Source organism: Sinocyclocheilus rhinocerous, unplaced genomic scaffold (genome assembly GCF_001515625.1).
Source record: "Sinocyclocheilus rhinocerous isolate Xijiao unplaced genomic scaffold, SAMN03320098_v1.1 scaffold376, whole genome shotgun sequence".
NCBI classification, from domain to species: Eukaryota; Metazoa; Chordata; class Actinopteri; order Cypriniformes; family Cyprinidae; genus Sinocyclocheilus; species Sinocyclocheilus rhinocerous.
The window spans coordinates 148,149-167,506 of NW_015631723.1; the positions used below are offsets into that span (position 1 = coordinate 148,149).

General features: G+C 39.3%; 1 protein-coding gene across 1 annotated transcript in view; it reads left to right on the top strand.

The window, feature by feature from the left end:
* LOC107741890 (spondin-1-like) overlaps positions 1–19,358 on the top strand; it is a 203,381-nt gene that overhangs the window by 29,776 nt on the left and 154,247 nt on the right. Inside the window, exons 4-5 of the mRNA XM_016554688.1 lie at positions 16,882–16,955; positions 17,659–17,781. Of these exons, the coding sequence (XP_016410174.1) occupies positions 16,882–16,955; positions 17,659–17,781 (197 nt within the window). The remainder of the gene's footprint in view (positions 1–16,881; positions 16,956–17,658; positions 17,782–19,358) is intronic.

Sequence of the window (19,358 nt, forward strand, 5' to 3'; positions counted from 1 at the left end):
TTATTGGCTGTAAGTGAAATGCACCAGAAAGTCTTTCAACAATCAAAGATGGAACTTTAATTTCTTTACAATGTAAGTTTATGCTAGAAATGTTTTGGAATGGGATATTTGTCTGATTTGTACATATAAATATCCTAGTCTGCCTAACTGCATCACTACCATTGTACAGACATTAGGGTCAAAGCCATCTGATGTTCCATTTATCTAAATAAATAGGCCTAACATATATGGCTCTTAAATCACTGCTTATAAAAATTCAGTGTTGTCATATTTCGAATACCTCAACTGAATTGAGGTCATTTGTTTATATAATTTGTATTACTGACTGTGCGCTTTTTTTTGTGTAAATTCAATTCAGTTTGAAATCAAAGTTGAAATCAAGCTTCCTTGTGCTGTAAGCTTTTGTAACAAAGTTACCCTATTTTGCAACAAAGTTACCCTATTATTACCCTAGACACAAATACACAGAATGGGCAAATGTTTAAGATTGAGATTTTTGTAATGGCAATTGATCAATGTTTATATGTATGTAAATAAAATTGTTCATCATATAAAGTGAACGTGTCTTTTTAAAAGACTTGGATTGCACCACTCAAAGCTTGAAATAATGACTGCCTTGAAAAAATGGATGGACAAAAAAAAAGGAGATATTAAAATATCTATATGGCAGTATACAGTATGTGGTAGTTTTGCCAATGGTATTGAAAATGATTGTTGAAAAAGTCATCATGAAATCAAAAATGACCCTTCTTACTTTTTTAGTGCACATTCTTGTGGTGAACAATTAAACCGTGCAAGTCAATGCACTGAAAAAAAATAATTAAAAAATAGTTTGCCATTGTAATCTTTAATCAAAAACTGAAAATTGGCTTCCACTCTGGAAGGGCGTTCTGGCTCTGATGACGTCAGTTTGACGACTTCGGGAGAATCCTCTTGTTATGTCATAACGTAAGGACTGCTGTTTCCGGGTCCATGCCTCTACTCATTTCACAGCCATTTATGAGCACTATTTAATTAATATTACAAATTGAAGCTAAGCATTTAAAATTTTGCTGTGCACACTACAGTCTCCGTGCTCACAGTGTCTCAGACACTAATATTTTAGTTGAATCACTGTCTGGCCATCTGGAATTTCAATATGGAGATAAAGGTGAGTTCCCTTTCATGGGAACTTCGAACTACTTCCTCTAGGGGTCGCTATGGGGAACACCTCGTCGTGACCCGTGTCTGAAGCATACATTGAAAAAACACCAACTCGTTGGCCAGCGACAGCCATGACGTCACTACCGGTGCGACTATAGTATAAATAGGCGCCGGGAGCACACATCATTCTCTTCTTCGTCTTCACTGACTGTTTTGTTTGAAGCGTGCATTTCTGTGGTAAGAGCGATCTCTATTCATCTCATTATGGCGAGCACTAGCAAAGCGTTTAAGGATGTGTGCATCCGTGTTGACGTTGTTTAACATCTGATGACACACACAATCTATATGTTATTTGTTTGGGCAAAGAGCACGCACGCGATGCCTCCGAGGGGGATCTAACTTGGATTCATCAGTCTTTGCTCACTTTAGACCTATCTCAAAACTTCAGTTTCTTTCCAAACTACTGGAGAAGGTAGTATTTGGACAATTGAATTCATTTTTAGATCTACATGGTATTCACAAAGTGTTTCAGTCTGGTTTTAAATCTTTACATAGTACAGAAACGGCACTGTTGAAGGTTTTTAATGACTAGGTGGAGTGGAGGTGCAGCATAATAAAACCCCGCCCTTTATTCAATATTTAGTTTCACTTGGAAATACATCACAAGACTGAAGTCAGTTGCAACTTCAGGTTCACGGGTACTATAATATTGATTTTTTTTCAAGGTATTGAAGTTAGAAATTCCTGTATCGTGACCACCAATTTCACGTAATTTGTCAATATGATAAAAGTGGGTTTTGTTCAAAGTAGCTATTATCCACCTAGATCTTTAATATGAATAAATATTTTTTGGTAATTCAATAAATGTCGCCAGCAAAAAAGTAACTAGTAACTAGTACTCTGAGTAGTTTTGAGAAGAGTAATTTGTACTTTTACTTAAGTACTGTTTTGACACCAGTACTTTTACTTGTAATTGAGTATTATTTCACCAATGTAACAGTACTTGTACTTAAGTACAAATTTGCAGTACTCTTTCCACCACTGACCGCAGGACATGATAAATGTGCGTCTGACATTCAAAATTTGAATTATTGGGGGTTTTCCAAGACCAGGGTTAAGAAACGTGAAATAAGATATGACAAATCCAAATATTTATAGAAAATAATATATTAAAATACATGTGTGCTGTATATAAAGACAGTCTCAATTGTATGTCATGTGCAATGTTCTAATGGAGTGACACAATGTCTTTGTTGTACTAATTGCTATGAATGTTTTAAACTGATATAACTGTAATTCATGCATTTTCTATAAAGAGACCAGCAGCAACACAGTGTGTAGCTTTTCTTTCTTTTATTGAAGACAAAATAATATATTTTGAAGAATGTTGGTAACCAGACAGTTGACGGTTTTGTTAATCTTTGTCTTCCTGATTTATTGTAGTTTATTCAGTAGATAGATATATAGATAGACAGACAGACAGACAGACAGAGAGTGTAATGGGGCGAACAAAACGTGAGACATGCAGATCCATATGCAAGGCTTTATTTCCAAGACGTGGTCATATAACAGGCATGGGTCAAACAATGACAAACAGGTACAACACAGGCAAGACAAAGAGTAATCCTAGGACAAGCGTGGGTCTTCGATAGGCGAACAGAATCGAGAGGGCTTGACAAAAGGGGTAATCCGTAATACACAGGTAAAGCGCTTCATACAGGAAAACAGGTAAGGCAAGACCAGACTAAACTATGAACTAGACCGGGAACTGGCTCCATAAAGTAGCTACTGCTTGAAGAGTGATAAATGCTAAACAATACTCGGCATTGAAGGGTGGTGTGAGACTGATTTATATAGTGTGTGTTATTAGTAGCTTTAAGGTGAGCGTGTGATTGGTTACAGCTGTGTGCAATCAGTGCAATGGATGATGGGAAATGTAGTCCAGGGTATAGTGTAACAGTCTGTGTAGTGTGAGAGTCCATGTGGAGAGCGGGTGACCTCTGGTGGTGAGTGAACGGAAGTTCATAGACTGACAGATAAGTTCAGACTGACAGATAAGTTCTTTACTGATCTCCACTGGGAAATTGGTTTGCATGAGCAGCCAAACTTAGCCGTACAATACAAAAAGATACTAAATCACCTAAATCGTGTAATGCGTTTGTCCAGGATGTTGGTTAAATCCATAAAAGGAAATGTAATTTTATCTTCCTTCTATTAACTCTGAATCAATATAATTGGTTTTGTAATGAGTCTTAGACTGCGTGGACACTTTTAGTCAATCCATATAAAATTAGACAGTGCGGATCATCGGTGGACGTTAATGGGAGGGTATAGGTATGTAGGCAGGAAGTTGGCAGAACACGGAGAGATTATGCCTGTTCCGTGATTCACTTGTTTTTCAGATTGAATACTATTCTAAAAATAAGTTGTGCCTCATAACTTATATGTCTCGATGTCTGTAATGGAGGGGCTTGAGACTGAGTTTCAGCTCAGAATTCCTCCTCTGGACATAAACTATGAAAAGAAAAAAAAGTGTGTGTTTCAGTGGTTGGCAAATAAAAAATACAGTACAAGATAAGACAGGCGGAGTGCAGAGGACATGAAAAAGTGCAATATCAAAAAATGTAAGACATGGAAGGATCAAACCAGCATGAGCGATGGAGAGGGCACACTTGAGGCAGACAGGATACAGAGAGGTGGGGAGCAGGGTAGAAGAGGTGAAGTGTGGGTAATGAGTAGAGATCTATGGTGAGGTTGCTGAACTCAGAGCTTTGCTGTAAGTAAATTCTAGAGGGGATGCTGAGAGCAGAAATGCTCCATGAAATCAAAACTTTCTCCTTCTTCTATTTACTCCAAACAGTCTTGGAAGTTAAAGCAAAAGACAGAAAAACTAGTTTGACATTGCAAAATTTAAAGAGAACAAGCAACTTTCTGTGGTGTGTCAAATTGTTTCTTCATGCCCTCCAAACCTCCTCTGCAGCTGAGATCTCATGATTAAAAAGTTGATCCAAAGGAGAGACAAGTGAACTTGCAGTGCCGCTGGGTAAATAGTCACCTGTTTATGATATATGTCTCTCTGACAAGCTGCTAAGCTGTATTTCTTACCGTTGAAATGAACAAATCCATGAAATCAATCAGCATGAATACCTGGGGCCAGTTGTTCAAAAAGTTTAATCTGGATCAGAATGATCTGAATTTGGAAATCCCATGTTTTGCTATCCAGAATCAAATAACCCATCTTACTTTTGTGCCGGTTTTTCATAGCAAGATTGGATTGGATAACCCTGATCCAGATACACACTTTTTCAGATTACCAAATCTGGATTACTAGTGCTCTACGGAGCCTCTAAAGGGACATGGTGATGGGGGGAAAAATGAGATGGAAAAAAAAGTCAGTGTTTTGCATTCTAGTTTTGCATTGCATTTACACAAATAACTACTCCTGACTGATGGCAAACTGAGGATTTAATCCAGATCAAAACCAAGATTGGATTTTGTGACCTAATCTGAATTCAGAATATTTTTTTTTTCTTTTGAACAACCCATTTTCAAGATTTGATCCAATCTGATGGCCAAAATCTGATCAGATTACTTTTGAACAACTGGCCTTATTGTATATGATTATCAATGCTTGTTTTTCATTCATTCATTCGTTTGTTTGTTCGTTCATCAAATCATTAGTGATGCTAACAAAATTGCAAACACAAACAGAGTTCGATTGCTTCCCCTTTGGTTTTGTTTTCAAAGCATCATCACAGAAAGGCATTGGCATCTATGTAGCAAATTAGCTCAAAAGGGAAATAATTATAATTAATTATAACTGGTTATAATTAATAATACATACAGGTGCATCTCAATAAATTAGAATGTCGTGGAAAAGTTCATTTATTTCAGTAATTCAACTCAAATTGTGAAACTCCTGTATTAAATAAATTAAATGCACACAGACTGAAGTAGTTTAAGTCTTTGGTTCTATTTATTTTCCTGGCCAAGAAAGAATAACTTTCCTTCATACAGTACTAACATTAACTTAGCATGTAGCAAGGGATCAACCTTCAGTGACTCCGAGTTGTGAGCAGCACACAGAGGCAATCAATTGTGAATATAAGGGATTTAATAAATGAAACTACAATTTACATACAACAAGACTAAGCAAAACACATATATACAGAATGAAGAAAAGTAAGGAAGAGAGAGAGAAGAGCAAAAGAATGGCAGTATTTCACATCATTTAACCACAACCTAATGAGAATCATCAAAGAATCAAAAAGCACCTTAAAAGGGGCTCAACTTAAACACGCATCTAAATAGTTATAAATGGTTACTTGCATTGGCTTCGATTGCTTATCAAGAGTCCTGATGCGGTAGACAACGGAGGATCTTGATGAGTTCTTTAGGAGTGAGCTGGAGGTTTTCCTGGTTCTTCTGAAGATAGGAAAGTCCACAGCAGATCAACAAAGTTACTTGAAGATAAAACTGCCGGAAAATCAAACTCAAGAGGAGAGTTTTGAGGAGTCTTGGATAGTGTCCGTCTCAAAAGAAGAGGTTTCTGAACCAAGATTATTCTGAGCTAATGACTTTTGATAGTTCCTATCCACACCCATCTTTTGGGTGGAATGGCCAATCAGAGGCATGCATTTTGAGCAGGAGAAACTTTCTTTGTCTCTGTTTATGGCCCATTTGCATGTTTATTGCTGGTCTGGAGGATTGGTGCAGTTTTACCCAAAATATGCTACAAATAGTATGATGCCTTTCACAATCACATAGTGCAGATCATTGTTTGAGGAATAAAGAGCTGATCATTTTGATACCAAGAACGAAACATCTAGAAGATCTTAAAGGGGTCATATGCTGTGATTTCATTTTTTCCTTTCTCCTAGAAGATCTTAAAGCAGAGATGCACTCATATACCTGAATATAAACATTGAGAGTCTAACTAATACAAATAAAGAGTTGTAACTAGGCTAATACAACAGGGAAACATACAAACAACACATGCATATACCAGATACAATTGTAACTGATTAATTATAGTCTAAATAAAGAAACGTCTTTATGTGAGCATGTTGCAGTTTGCTGGTCAGGCAGGCCCATTGGTGCCTGGCCCTGGGGGTCATTTACCAGGGGCCAGGACTGTAATTTATATGCAAATGTCAAAAGGCTAAGAGGGGTCTCTAAAGACATAAAACCCCAATGATCATCCATGATTTTAATCAGACGTCACATCTATCTGCCGTGAATGCACTGCAAAAAAATTAGAAAGAATGCAGAACTTAATTTCTGCTGGAGGTGAGCAGAAATTAGGTATACATATATCTCTCTGCTTGCAGTGCATCAGCCCTGCTTGTTAGGAAAGTAAGAGTGCTCACACACACACACACACTGGTTTCCATGTTTAATGGGGACATTACATACAGTAGGTGTAATGCTTTTTATACTCTAAAAACTGTAGATTTTCAAAAAAGTTCATTGTGTGTGTATGATTTATAAGCTGTTTTCATCATGGGAAACATTATATATCTTTGTGGTGACATTTGGTGCCCATAACATAGGGAGTACCAGGTACACACACAGCCAAATCATATGTCATCAATACCAGTTTACTTCCATGATTTACGATAATATCAGCAAGGAACCATACCAGAGTTTACATTAACTGTACCCCAGACCACCTTTTTAATCAGATTTGGCAGGCAGGTGAGGGGCAGGCAATGGGAAAGGGGCATTGTTCATAAGGCCAGGGCAAGGACCAAAGTGGAGCTGGAGGGAAGGAGGAGCCAGAGGGATAGAGGGACAAAGTGAAGCCAAAGGAGTGGAATCTCGAGGCAAATGATGATAGACAACTGATCAAGGCAGAGCCGGAGGGAAGAGGGAGCCCGGTGGAGCCAGTGGGATAATGAGCCACAGTGGAGACGAGGGAGCAATGAGCCAAGGTGGAGCCGATGGGTCGGAGGGCCAAGGTGGAGTCCAGGTCTCGGAGACGGAGACAGGGGATCCTCCAACCCCGAGGTAGCTGGAAGCCGAAGATCCCGCAGCTCATCCAATCCAACGGTTTTGGCGTGCTGAGGGTGAGCTGAGGTATCTTCAGTGGCCAGCTGACACAGGACCAATGGACTGGCTGGCTGAGACAGAGGAGGAGGGAGTGGGAGGCTGGGCGAGAAACTTCCTGACGCTGGTGATGAGGATCTGGCTGACGAAGGAGAGCTGTGCTGGACCAGCGGAGACGAAGGAGAGCTCGGCGGAACCAGCGAAGACGAAGGAGAGCTGGGTGGGACCAGCAGAGAAGGGAGAAGCCAGTATTCATCCTCATTTAAACGGTCAAATATTTCAGAGGCCAGCGACAGCTCACCCTCAGCGGTGGGAGTGTGGGCGGGTTCAAATTCTATTCCCTCGATCTCCACAAGTACTCCCACAGCGATACACGGTGTTGCCGGCTCATACACCTGGTCAGTCGCATTCTCGCGCTCGGGTTCCGGGACGATGTTAAGCTCTGTTGTTCTTGTCAGCGCTGGCTCGATCGCAGCGGGCTCGGGCTCTGACGAGTGCTCTGTGCAATAGTGTGGTGAAAGCTGGCTGGGCTCTGGATTGGAAGTGGGGCTGGTGAATTCCTCCTCTGCGGTGTCGATGGTGAGCGGTGATCCACAATTCATCAGCACCCACTCCACAAAAGCGGTGAAATCCTCTCGAGTACTGTTCGCTGGCAGGCGTGCCTTACACCACTCGCTCAAGCTGGTGACATAAAATACACAGAGCGAGCGGTCAGGGTAGTGCGTAAGGCCCGCCAAATCTAAAATGTTCCTAGTGTGGTCCTCCAGCGAATGGTCCAACTGCTCCAGGCATAGGAGCTGCACGGCTGGCAAGTCCATTCCAGGAGAGGGGGAAAATAAATAAATAAAACAAAACAAACAGAGATTGCCGCTATATTTTCACTTTTCTAGGTCTGCTATTCTGTTAGACGTTGGCTGAGTAACAGCGCATGATGGAGTAAAGTTCAAAAGGAGTCTTTAATCATACATTTTAGGATAATATCTACAAGTCCATAAACAAACAGTCTCAAATGCTCAGCAACGTAAATCCAAATAATAGCAGACGATGAACTAAGGAACAGACAGGGCTTAAATACTAGAACAGGTCAATTAAGAAGAAACAGAACAGGTGTGTGGAACTAATTAACAAATCAAAAACCATAGAAACAAACGAGGGAACACAGGCAAACTGGAAAGCAGAGAAACCAAAACACAACAGAACAGAAATGTGACAGTCAGCAAATATTTGTATTTGCTTTCCATTTAATATCAGTTGCAGGCAATGAGAAACAAATTTAATTTGTGATTTATCTTTCCTATGGGTACTACATACAATAAAAAAGATTATGTAAAAGAGCCTGTAAAATCAGCTAATGCCCTTACTAAGCTCGGACTGGTACACAAAAAACATAAATAAAAACAATTGATGTGCAAGCTGTTCTCAAACACTGTTATGAATGTGTGAAGTAAAAGCAAATTGAAGCACCGAATGAAATATACTGTAGATGTTTTTAGGCAAGTGGAGGCTCATTATAGACCTTGCACTTCAAGCAATTTTGCTAAAAGCCAAGACAAATCATCCAGTTTAACGGCCACAAGGTTAAATAATTACAGTATAATTATACCTTTTTTGGTATCCAGGTCCCCAGTGTGTGTGTGTGGGAGGAGTAACTGGGGTCATGGCCAACCATAGCATGACTCAAATCAATTAGACAACTGAAATAACACCATCCGGCCGGGAAAAACCCAAGAAACAACGCTTGAATGCCTCTGTTTTTCCTCTTTCATTTCATTATCTCTTTACAAATGGCATGGAATTAAAATTGTAGTATTGGAGTTTTTAGCTCATAATATTACACCTTTTTTTTTCTTTCTTCGAGCTGCCATAAAGCCCAAATCATTGGAGTGTTGCAGTGACATTTGACCTTCTGGAAGTTTCTCCCATCTCTACACATGGTCACCTCTCACACACACACACACACACATTGGAAGAGAGGCGATTAGCATCAGCTGTGTAAAAGCAGGAAAGTGAGTCTGCCCTTAATAACATCTCATTGATAGAATTTAAATTGGATGTTAAATAACCATTACCGCGGCTGATTGCCTGGCCGGCCCTGGAAAGTGAGGAGGCTTTCTGCCAAAGCCACTCTTCTTTAGATATCTGAAATTGGGGTGAGATTGAATTAGAGCATGGACAATTAGAGTGCCTTAACATTAAAGGGGGAGTGGGTGGGTTTGAATGTTTTAGAGTCTTTCTGTGTCTCTTTCATTTCAGGTATGGTCCGTTGACCCGTGTTCACCCTGATGGTGAATATTCTGTCAATCAGTGGTGTAGGTTTTATTTGAACACTGTCTGTGGAAGGGGGAAGCTGGAGTGAGATATGTGCCTCAACTCTCTGTTGTCTGCCTCAAAAGCTATCAAAATAAACAGATAAAGAGAATGAAGAAGTAAATAGAGCTGTAAGTTTGCTCCTCACATCATCAAAGATAATGTGGGTGAAGGAGGAGTAACTGGGGTCATGGCCAACCGTAGCATGACTCAATTCAATTAGACAACTGAAATAACATCACCCGACCAGGAAAAACTCAAGAAACAACGCTTGAATTCCTGTTTTCCCCCTTCCTTTAATTATCTCTTTAAAGATGGCATGAAATGGGGAATGTAGTGCATAAAAAATAAAATAAATAAAAATAATAAGAATAATAATTTAAAGCATTTGAACATCTCTGCAACATAAAATGTGGAAAGAATGGAGGGGTCTGAATACTTTCTGAATGCATTGTATAGTATTATGTATGTGCAATATGCACTGTGCAGTGCATTAGATAATCTTTATTAAGATTATGGGGTAATTTGGTTATTTAGAGCTAATGGGGTAAATTAGAGCCCAAGTCGAACCTCCTGCTTGATCCCTCTGTCCAATTTGAAGTGGTATTTTGTGCTGTGTATATGTTTGTGCTTGTGAAATCCAGGGTGCAGCTCCCTTTATTAATGTGCTGCCATTCATCTGGTACGTGTCTCTTTTTTTGGGGATTACAATAACTCTATTCTCAATTATCTTCTCTTCTCTTCTCTTCTCTTCTCTTCTCTTCTCTTCTCTTTTCTTTTCTTTTCTTTTCTTTTCTTTTCTTTTCTTCTCTTCTCGCAAGATGTAGGAGAGTGCTGGGAAAAAAGAGAAATTTGTGAATCGGAATATCAGATAGTTGATGACATGGTAAGCATGTGTGTGAATATTTTGAATAAAAAAGGAAAAACAAAATAAAAGCGATCCATCTGTCATACAGTGTTTTGGTGGCTGAACTGTGTCATTTGACAATCATGACGCGTCGCCATGGAAACAAAAGTGGAAACGTTCTAAAATAACGGTCGCCTAAAAAAAAAAACTCACTATGGGTGTCAGACTCTGTACTGTGTGTGTTTTGCTCCCCATGTGTTTCTATGCCCATGTTTGGTACTTCCCGTTCCTGTCCTTATTTGTTCCAGGTGTTCCCCGTTTGGTTCTATTGATCCCATGTGTTTCTTGTCGTCCCCTTGTCATGTCTTGTGTATTTAAAGCGTTTCCTGTTTTTAGTTCCTCGTCCGGTATTGAATGTCTACATGGTTCTTCGTGTGTGCTCCTGCCTGCTCTGTGTTACCCCTTGGGTTATTGTTATTAAAGACCAGTGTTTGAGTTACTCCTTCGTCTCCGCGTTCCTTGCTCCTCACAGTAGTACATCGTGATAGATTACAAGACCAACAACAGTAAGCGGCGTCCCTTCTCCTCGTTTTAGTTTTCCTTGTTTTTCCCCACGATTATGGAGATCGCGGCACACTTTATAGAAATAGCTAGTGTTGCTTTCGTCAACGAAAATTATGACTAAATATCGTCGTCAACGAACCTTTATCACGTGACGAAAACGAGACGAGACGCAACGTAAATGCTGGTCATTTAATTTGATTGGTAACTTATATTTATTATTCTACTTGTTCTTATTCGGTCGTTTTAATTAAAAAATTTAAAAAGCTTATAAAATATAATTTTTTTTAAGAATTTGACAAAAGATGACATACTTTTAATAAAGTTAGAGGAGTCAAATATCACCTCGTAATGGGAAGGCTACTTTTTGATAACATTTTGGATAATTGTTTAGAAGGTGCTCCTAAAATTTTGAACGTGCTCCTAAATTTTTTAAGTTAGGAGCACAAGTGCTCCTAAAAAGAAAAGTAAGCGTAGAGCCCTGTACTATATTGACTGGGTTAAATAGAATTGCATTACTAAAAAGAGACTAAAATACAATTTTCATTGACTAAAACTAGACTAAATGTCATCAGTTTTTGTCGACTAAAACTAGACTAAAATGTCATCAGTTTTTGGCGACTAAAACTAGACGAAAATAGTCATGGATAATTCTGACTAAAATAAGACTAAAATGCTCAGACTTTTAGTTGACTGAAACTTGACTAGACTAAAAAGAGTATGAACGTGACTAAAACTAATAAAAACTAAAATGACAGCTTCACACAAAGACTAGACTAAAACTAAAATTAAAACAGGCCGCCAAAAACAACACTAGAAATAGCCCATAAGGATCTTTCCTTCATCGAGTATGCCTGGGAGTTCTGCTGGCTCGCAGCGGCGACGGCTTTAGATGATGCCACCATCAACTCTCTGTTCTGGCACGGGGCCAATTACCATCGCACCGTGGACCTCCCAGACACCACAGGACTAAGCTGGAGGGAAGGGATCCTCCGGTGTCTGGAGAGCGTCCGGCACCGAGCCAGAACCAGCCCGCCGGTCGCTCTGAAGTCTAGTCCGCCGGCCGTTCCTCAGTCAAGCCCGCCGGCCGCTCCAGTGTCAAGTCTACCGACCACGCCTTTCACCCCGAACCTAAAGGGGAATCTAAGGAGGAGAAGGCAGTTGGTTCTAGTCCCTAGGTTCGCTCCATCCCCAGAGCTCGCTCCAGTGTCGGCTCCATCCCCAGAGCTCGCTCCAGTATTGGCTCCAGCCTCAGAGCTCGCTCCAGTGTCGGCTCCAGCCCCAGAGCTCACTTCAGTGTCGGCTCCAGCCCCCAAGCCCGCTTCAGTGTCGGCTCCAGCCCCAGTCCCCGAGTTTAGCCCAGAGAGGGTCCCAGTCCCCGAGTTTAGCCCAGAGAAGGCTCCAGTCCCCGAGTTTAGCCCAGAGAGGGCTCCAGTCCCCGAGTTTAGCCCAGAGAGTGCTCCAGTCCCCGAGTTTAGCCCAGAGAGGATTCCAGTCCCCGAGTCTAGCACAGAATGGGCTTCAGACCCCATGTCCAGCCCAAGGAGGGCTCCAGTTCCCACGTCCAGCCTACGTCCAGCATGAAAATACATGTTTGTGTTTTTGAGAAAACAATGTTTATGCGTGGTTAGTGAAAAACTAAAATTTTTAAGTCACTGAAATAAGGCCATAAAACACATAGAGAATATTTGTTCACAAGACTTTTGAGAACTGGATGAGGTAGACTAGAGGTTTTGCTACACAATGAAGTGAAAATGATCCTGTTCACTCCTTCACAGAAAACATTATATTGATTTAACAATTGTAAAACATGTTTCATGTGCCTGTATGCGAGGGAGTGACAATGGTCATGAATGGTCATGGTCATGAATATTTAGTGGTTCACACCTGAGAGACAAAGGGCCTCCCATAATGGGCCATCAATATGAATGTGACTGAGGCAGGTAAGAAAGAATGTGAGGAGAGTAAAATAATGTGGGTTTTTGATTATTATTTGTATTTTATTTATAATACAGTATAATAAAAATATACACGTGAAGGTCAAGGACACATGATTGAACATACTGATGTGAACACTGAGACTTGAACAGTAACACACCTTTGTGCCAAACATTCATTCATAGTGTTAACGCTCACACTAATTTTATATCTTGTGGTTTTATATGTTATAAAACATTAAACAAACATCCTGGCATTGTAAGACATTTAGACAATGAAATGACACATATTTCAAAATGTTTCATTTGATTTCATACATGTAGTCAGGAATTATAGTTTGGGAAAAGTCTAACTAGTAAAATGTGCACAAGTTATGTCACAATAACACAATAACAACAGATGCAAGTAAACTTAGGCTACTCATCAGAGTGATATCCTGCAGTGGATCCAGCTGCGTGATGCATCGCGTTGTGTGGTAAATTCTGGGTTATTTCTCTCAGCGCGGCTTCTTCCAGAAACAAAAAGTAGCCGTGATGAACTCTTCACGTTTGTTTACGCGGAGGCGATGTGGGCATTTACATGTGCGCGCGTCTCACATGGATGCTTAGAATATGAAAAGCACGATCGGCTCGTGGGCGTGACCGCATTAGATATAATGAGTTGAGACGGGAAACCTGGACATCGTGTTGGTTTCATATGGATTACTTTAACAGAGAACATTTGTTTTGGACGAGACTTTCTTCATTTAAAAGTAGACATTTCAAGCTTTCTATACATATATTTCTCATGTCTTTGAGGCAAGTATTCGCGGAGATTCATGTTGTTTTATTTACGTGTCTGTGAAGAGAGGTGACAGAGACAGAGCCGGCAGAGAACACACCCTGTTTATTTTGCTTAATTTTTAAAAGCACATTGTTTTGTTGTTATTATGACTATACACAAATAAAAGTAGACCCTTTGTAGTTTCAAACGATGCCTTATTCTTATCTGTACGATCAAAACTCACAGAGTATTTTTAGTTCTTTTCACGGTCATAAAGAAAATACGAAGGATGTCTTCTTGTGAAGGAGGACAAGGACTAATAGATATTAAGAACAGAATTCAAGCTTTCAGATTGCTTTCAGCCCAAAAACTTTTGTGTAGAAAAGACTTGATATGGACTCGTACCGCTGGTGCAATCCTGCGAAGAGTAGAAGGGTTGAATTATGATCTGCATCTTTTTTGGATACAAATTCAAGAGATGGAGTTAACAGAGTTCACATCCTTTTATAAATCAGTGTTACAAGCATGGGCTAAAACTTTCAAGATTAAAAGAGTCTTTGAAATCCTTAAATACTGGGTGTTGGAAGAACCACTCTTTCATCCAGTGGTTCATGGTACACTGATGTCTTCTAGGAGTGTACAGGAGAACATGCTGAGAAGAAGCTGTACAAAGCTAAAAGATTTGGTCAATGCAGATGGATGGAAGTTCTTGATGGATGTTCTTCACGGGACTTCGATCTCCACGCTTGGCTACTCGGTTTTTGGAGGAAATACGCTCATTTTTGCCGGGACATTATAGAGAACTTATACAAATAGAGGATCCGAATGAACCCACTGACATTTTACCTCAGAAACTGTTAATTTCTTCAATTTGTGACACCAGTGTGTTGGAAGACCAACCTATGGAGAGTTTTGAAACTTTTGAGAAATGGACAATTGATGAAATGTCTAAAAAGGTTTTATATAACTTATGTGTTAGACTGTTCACAAAGAGGCACTGAAGGAATGGCAGCCATTGAAGTGGACAAGATGGTTTGGGCCAAACTTCCCCTTGAGCAATGAGTGCAGGTCCCTGTATAAGGGTGCTTTCACACCTGGCTCGTTGTTTCGGAACCTGGCGCGTTTTCCCCCTTGGCTAAGTTCAGTGAAAAGCATTAGCTTTGTTATTTTGCTAATACTTCAAAATGAACCTGTGAATGTCTGTGGGTGAGCACGTCTACGCCAAAATAAAAATAAAAAAGTGCACTTTTTCATTTTATAATGCCGTCTTATTGCTCTTCTTCCTTGTAGGACTCCTGCTCAAAATGATAAATTATTATTAACGACAGCTACAAAAAACCCAACAATAAGCCCGCAAAGCTGTTATTGTTCCATTCTGACAGATGACAGCTGTGACCGCTAAGTGGAATCCCGGAAAATAAACCAAGGAACTTTGACCAATGGGACAACAGTTCACTCTCGCGCGTGACTTGTATTGACAAATTTGGTCCGTTTAGAAACTTTGCCGTGTGAAAGCAAACCGCACCAAGAATAAAAAGCAACATTGTAATAATTTTAATCCCTGTTTCGGAACAAAGCAATCAATCTACAGGTGTGAAAGCACCCTAAGTTTCTACTAGAGACTGGTGATTTGGAGACTGGAGAACTGGAGATTTGCAGTGGAGGCTTATTCACAGGGTGATAGCTACAAACAGATATGTGTCTCAACTTAATACAGCAGTAAGAGGGGAGTGTGAGTTTTGTGGTAAAGAAGAGACTGCAGAACATTTGTTTTTAAATAGTAAGCGACTGGAGGAGCTTTTTAAAGTTTTGTTTGAATGGTTTAGAGGTTTTGGAGAAACTTTTTTCAGAATGTACTTTTATAGGGGGTGTAGAGTATAGAATGTCAAAAAAGACAATATTTGGCCTCTTTGGGGGGGGCTTGGAGCCCTTCCCGAGCTTGGAGCCCTTCCCCGGACAGCACGCCAAATATGCATTACCATACTTCAGCTAATTATATGTAAGTGTGAACTCGTGAAATCATAGGTACAGTATATATATATATATACCTGTGTATATATATATATATATACCAGCATCAGTTTCCCTGCTGGTCTCGGTTGATTACCCTCTAACTCATGGGTGTCCAGTCCTGCTCCTGGATGGCCACTTTTCTGCAGAGTTTATCTCCAACACATCTGCCTGGAAGTTACTAGCAGAGATGTTCTTATTATTGAGAAGATACCATCTTGCAAGTCTCAAAAATGTACATGCATTGTATGATGTAGTGAATCATCAAAGGTTATATGTGACCCGTGCTGGCAAAATAAGTCGGAATGCGCACAGACTAATTTTGAGCTACATGCAAAAAAGTGAAACATTTTGATTTTTGAGGGTTTCACAAAAATGAGTTCATTAAGCCCTCTTCTAGCGAGCCCAATGCTCCAAATAATAATTTTAGATGTTTAATTACCTTTATCTGTACGTTTTCTGAGAGGAGTACCTTTTCTCCGCTCGCTTCTCACACTGACTGTCATCCCGATAAATATACACATATACACATAATTACAGTATTTAAGTATTTACGCAAACATATTATGTTAAGTGAACGTTCTGTTCATCTGTTCTTATTTATAATAACAGATAAAATAAAAAATAGCCATATTGTGATTATTAATATAGTAATTATTATTAAGAAAAGAACTGGAGGAAAATATGCAAAGTTGCAGGTGATTTTGCTTTGGAACCTTCAGAAAACTTTCTTTCGGGGGGGGCTTGGAGCCCTTCCCGAGCTTGGAGCCCTTCCCCGGACAGCACGCCAAATATGCATTACCATACTTCAGCTAATTATATGTAAGTGTGAACTCGTGAAATCATAGGTACAGCAAAATTGACAATTTGGAAGACCAGAAAAATAGACTACTAGGTATAGGTGGAGTGGGCCCAGTGAAAATGTTGAAGGGCTTAATTGCAAATATACAGACAATTTTATTTTCTTACTATGATTTGGTGTGAGATTTAATAACTTTCTGAGAAAAGTGGTGTGTAGGGAGAATTTTATGTTGTATTTATGAAGAACAGCTTGTTCTTAATTTTTAAAAGATTTTTGTAACTATGTCTTGGTATTATAGTTGACTAAAAGGTTAAGGAATGATGTTATGAATGAGTATTTATTGTATTAGCAATGATATACTGAATAAAAAGTTGTATTTAATAAAGCTGTGCTAAACTTCTCTTCTCTTCTCTTCTCTTCTCTTATGATTTCCCTTTATTTTCTCATTTATCTATCTTTGCAGAGCTAGTATCATTCAGAGGAAGATCATCTCATTCCAGGATGAAGGCTCGCTCACGAAGCGGATGTGTGAGAAAGGTGAGGTTTTTTTTTTTTTTTACTTTTACTCCCAGTTAGATGGTTTGGCACATTATAAGCCATACTTCTATGAGATGTTATCTCAGTGTATGGTGTGTTTTTTTTCTCTCTTTCGCTTCTCACACTGACTGTCATCCCGATAAATATACACATATACACATAATTACAGTATTTAAGTATTTACGCAAACATATTATGTTAAGTGAACGTTCTGTTCATCTGTTCTTATTTATAATAACAGATAAAATAAAAAATAGCCATATTGTGATTATTAATATAGTAATTATTATTAAGAAAAGAACTGGAGGAAAATATGCAAAGTTGCAGGTGATTTTGCTTTGGAACCTTCAGAAAACTTTAACTCGATTTTTCTCAAAATTGACTTTGCTGTTTCTATCAACTTCAAACGGGTGTAGCATTTTCCGTCCGATTCCAACAAATCATACATAATTCTGAAGGTAATTTAATGGAGAATGTAAACATAAAAATAACTCATTTTTGAAAATGTTCTCATTGTGACTCATTTTGCCAGCAAAGGTCACATATATTTAAGTGTGTTTTATTGAGCCTTTAGTGGAGTATAGATAGATAGATAGATAGATAGATTTGGACATAAACACTTGTAATAATCCAGCCATAGATAGATAGATAGATTTGGACATAAACACTTGTAATAATCCAGTCATCTTCCCTTGTCCTTTAGAGCCACTGTATGGAGAAACCACAGACAAACCCCTGCTGGACTGCTGTGCCTGTGGAACTGCCAAATACAGAGTCACCTTCTACGGGAACTGGTCAGAGAAACTGCACCCAAAAGACTACCCAAGTAAGACACTATATCCTCAAAGACATGTGAAGTGTGTCATTTTTTCAATGTTAAAATAGTTCCTCTTATCCGAGTTTACTGTGCAGAGAGCAAGAAGTAAGCCATTTAAACTTTGGTGCAAAACATGAATGATACCACAAATCATGGGGGTTGATGACGAGAGGTTTTATTTAAATTTGAATTAGGGCTGCAAGATTAATCAAAATTAAATCGCAATCGCGATTAGGTAAAAGCTGTGATTGTCATGCGCATCTTGTCAGGGAAGCACGGTTCTGTGATCAGTAGTAAATCTCCATCTGAAGGCCAGAGGGCGCTCTCACGCGGAAACTCCAAATACACCCGCAAAAGAAATCCAGGAAATCCCTGTAGTGGTTGTTGAATAAACAGAAGATTTAACTGCTTTCATTGATTCAATGTGACTAATAAACACATGACTATTACAATATGGCTTATCTGAATTTGTCTTATTATATTTTTTTATTATAATAAAGTATATAATAATGCAATGCTAATCAAAATCATATTTATCACTACTTTGAAATATGTTGCGTGCCTTATTCTGTGTAAGAAGCCACATCATATCACAGAAGGATTTATTTCAGAGTAAAATGTTATTAAATGTGGTATTTTCACGTCCTTTCAGATGGAGCAGCATTTACAGAGCTGTGTATAAGCTTTCATAATCGCAGAACAATTTATTCGATTTCATAATCACGTGATTAAATCTGTCTGCGATTATGAACGCGGTTTTGCGTACCTTGTCAGCTCTGTGTAGTAAATGCTGCTCCATCTGAAAGCACGTGATGGAGATTTACTACTGATCACAGAACCGGCTTTACTGACAAGATGCACATGAAAATCGAATTCGATTAATAGTGCAGCCCTAATTTGTATTTTAAATTTGTCCATGTTTTATTTGCGACTTACAAAAAATGTATTTATTGACAAGTTTGTTGAAAGGGGAATTCACTCCAGATGCATCTGGTGGATAAAGTGTCCTAAAACAGAGCTGCCTAAAATTCAAACACACTGTTTTCTGTGATTGTACACACACTGGTGACACAACTGGCAAAATCCTACCGTACCACAGAGGGCCACTCATGTAACATCCCAGTAAATTACATTATATATGTTCCAAATGGTAAGGTGCATACTGACTTCACCCTTGGCTAGAATATTGTGTATAGACATTTTTCAAATGAGGTTTTTTTTTTTGGCTTGAATAGTCTATGCTTCATGTAAAGAAATATCATAAAATAGATCGCCCGTCTCTCTCCGTTTGCACAGTTTTTCTCATTGTCACTACTTTGTTCATTAGTGAAGTGAATTGTTCCCTGTATTGTGATGAGATCCTCTGTTCCCTTTCAGTCGGTCACTCCGAGTCACGTCGGTGACCGACGAATTGGGATATCGCTTCGATAGACCAATCTACTTCGAGTGTAAACTAAACGAGCCAATGCACATTGGCATGCAATTATTGCATCCAGCTGCCACTGATCACAGCGTGAGTATAATAAGGCAGCAGGTGCAATGCATACCAGCTTTTCGCTTCGGAGCCAAGCGACAACATCGTTCTG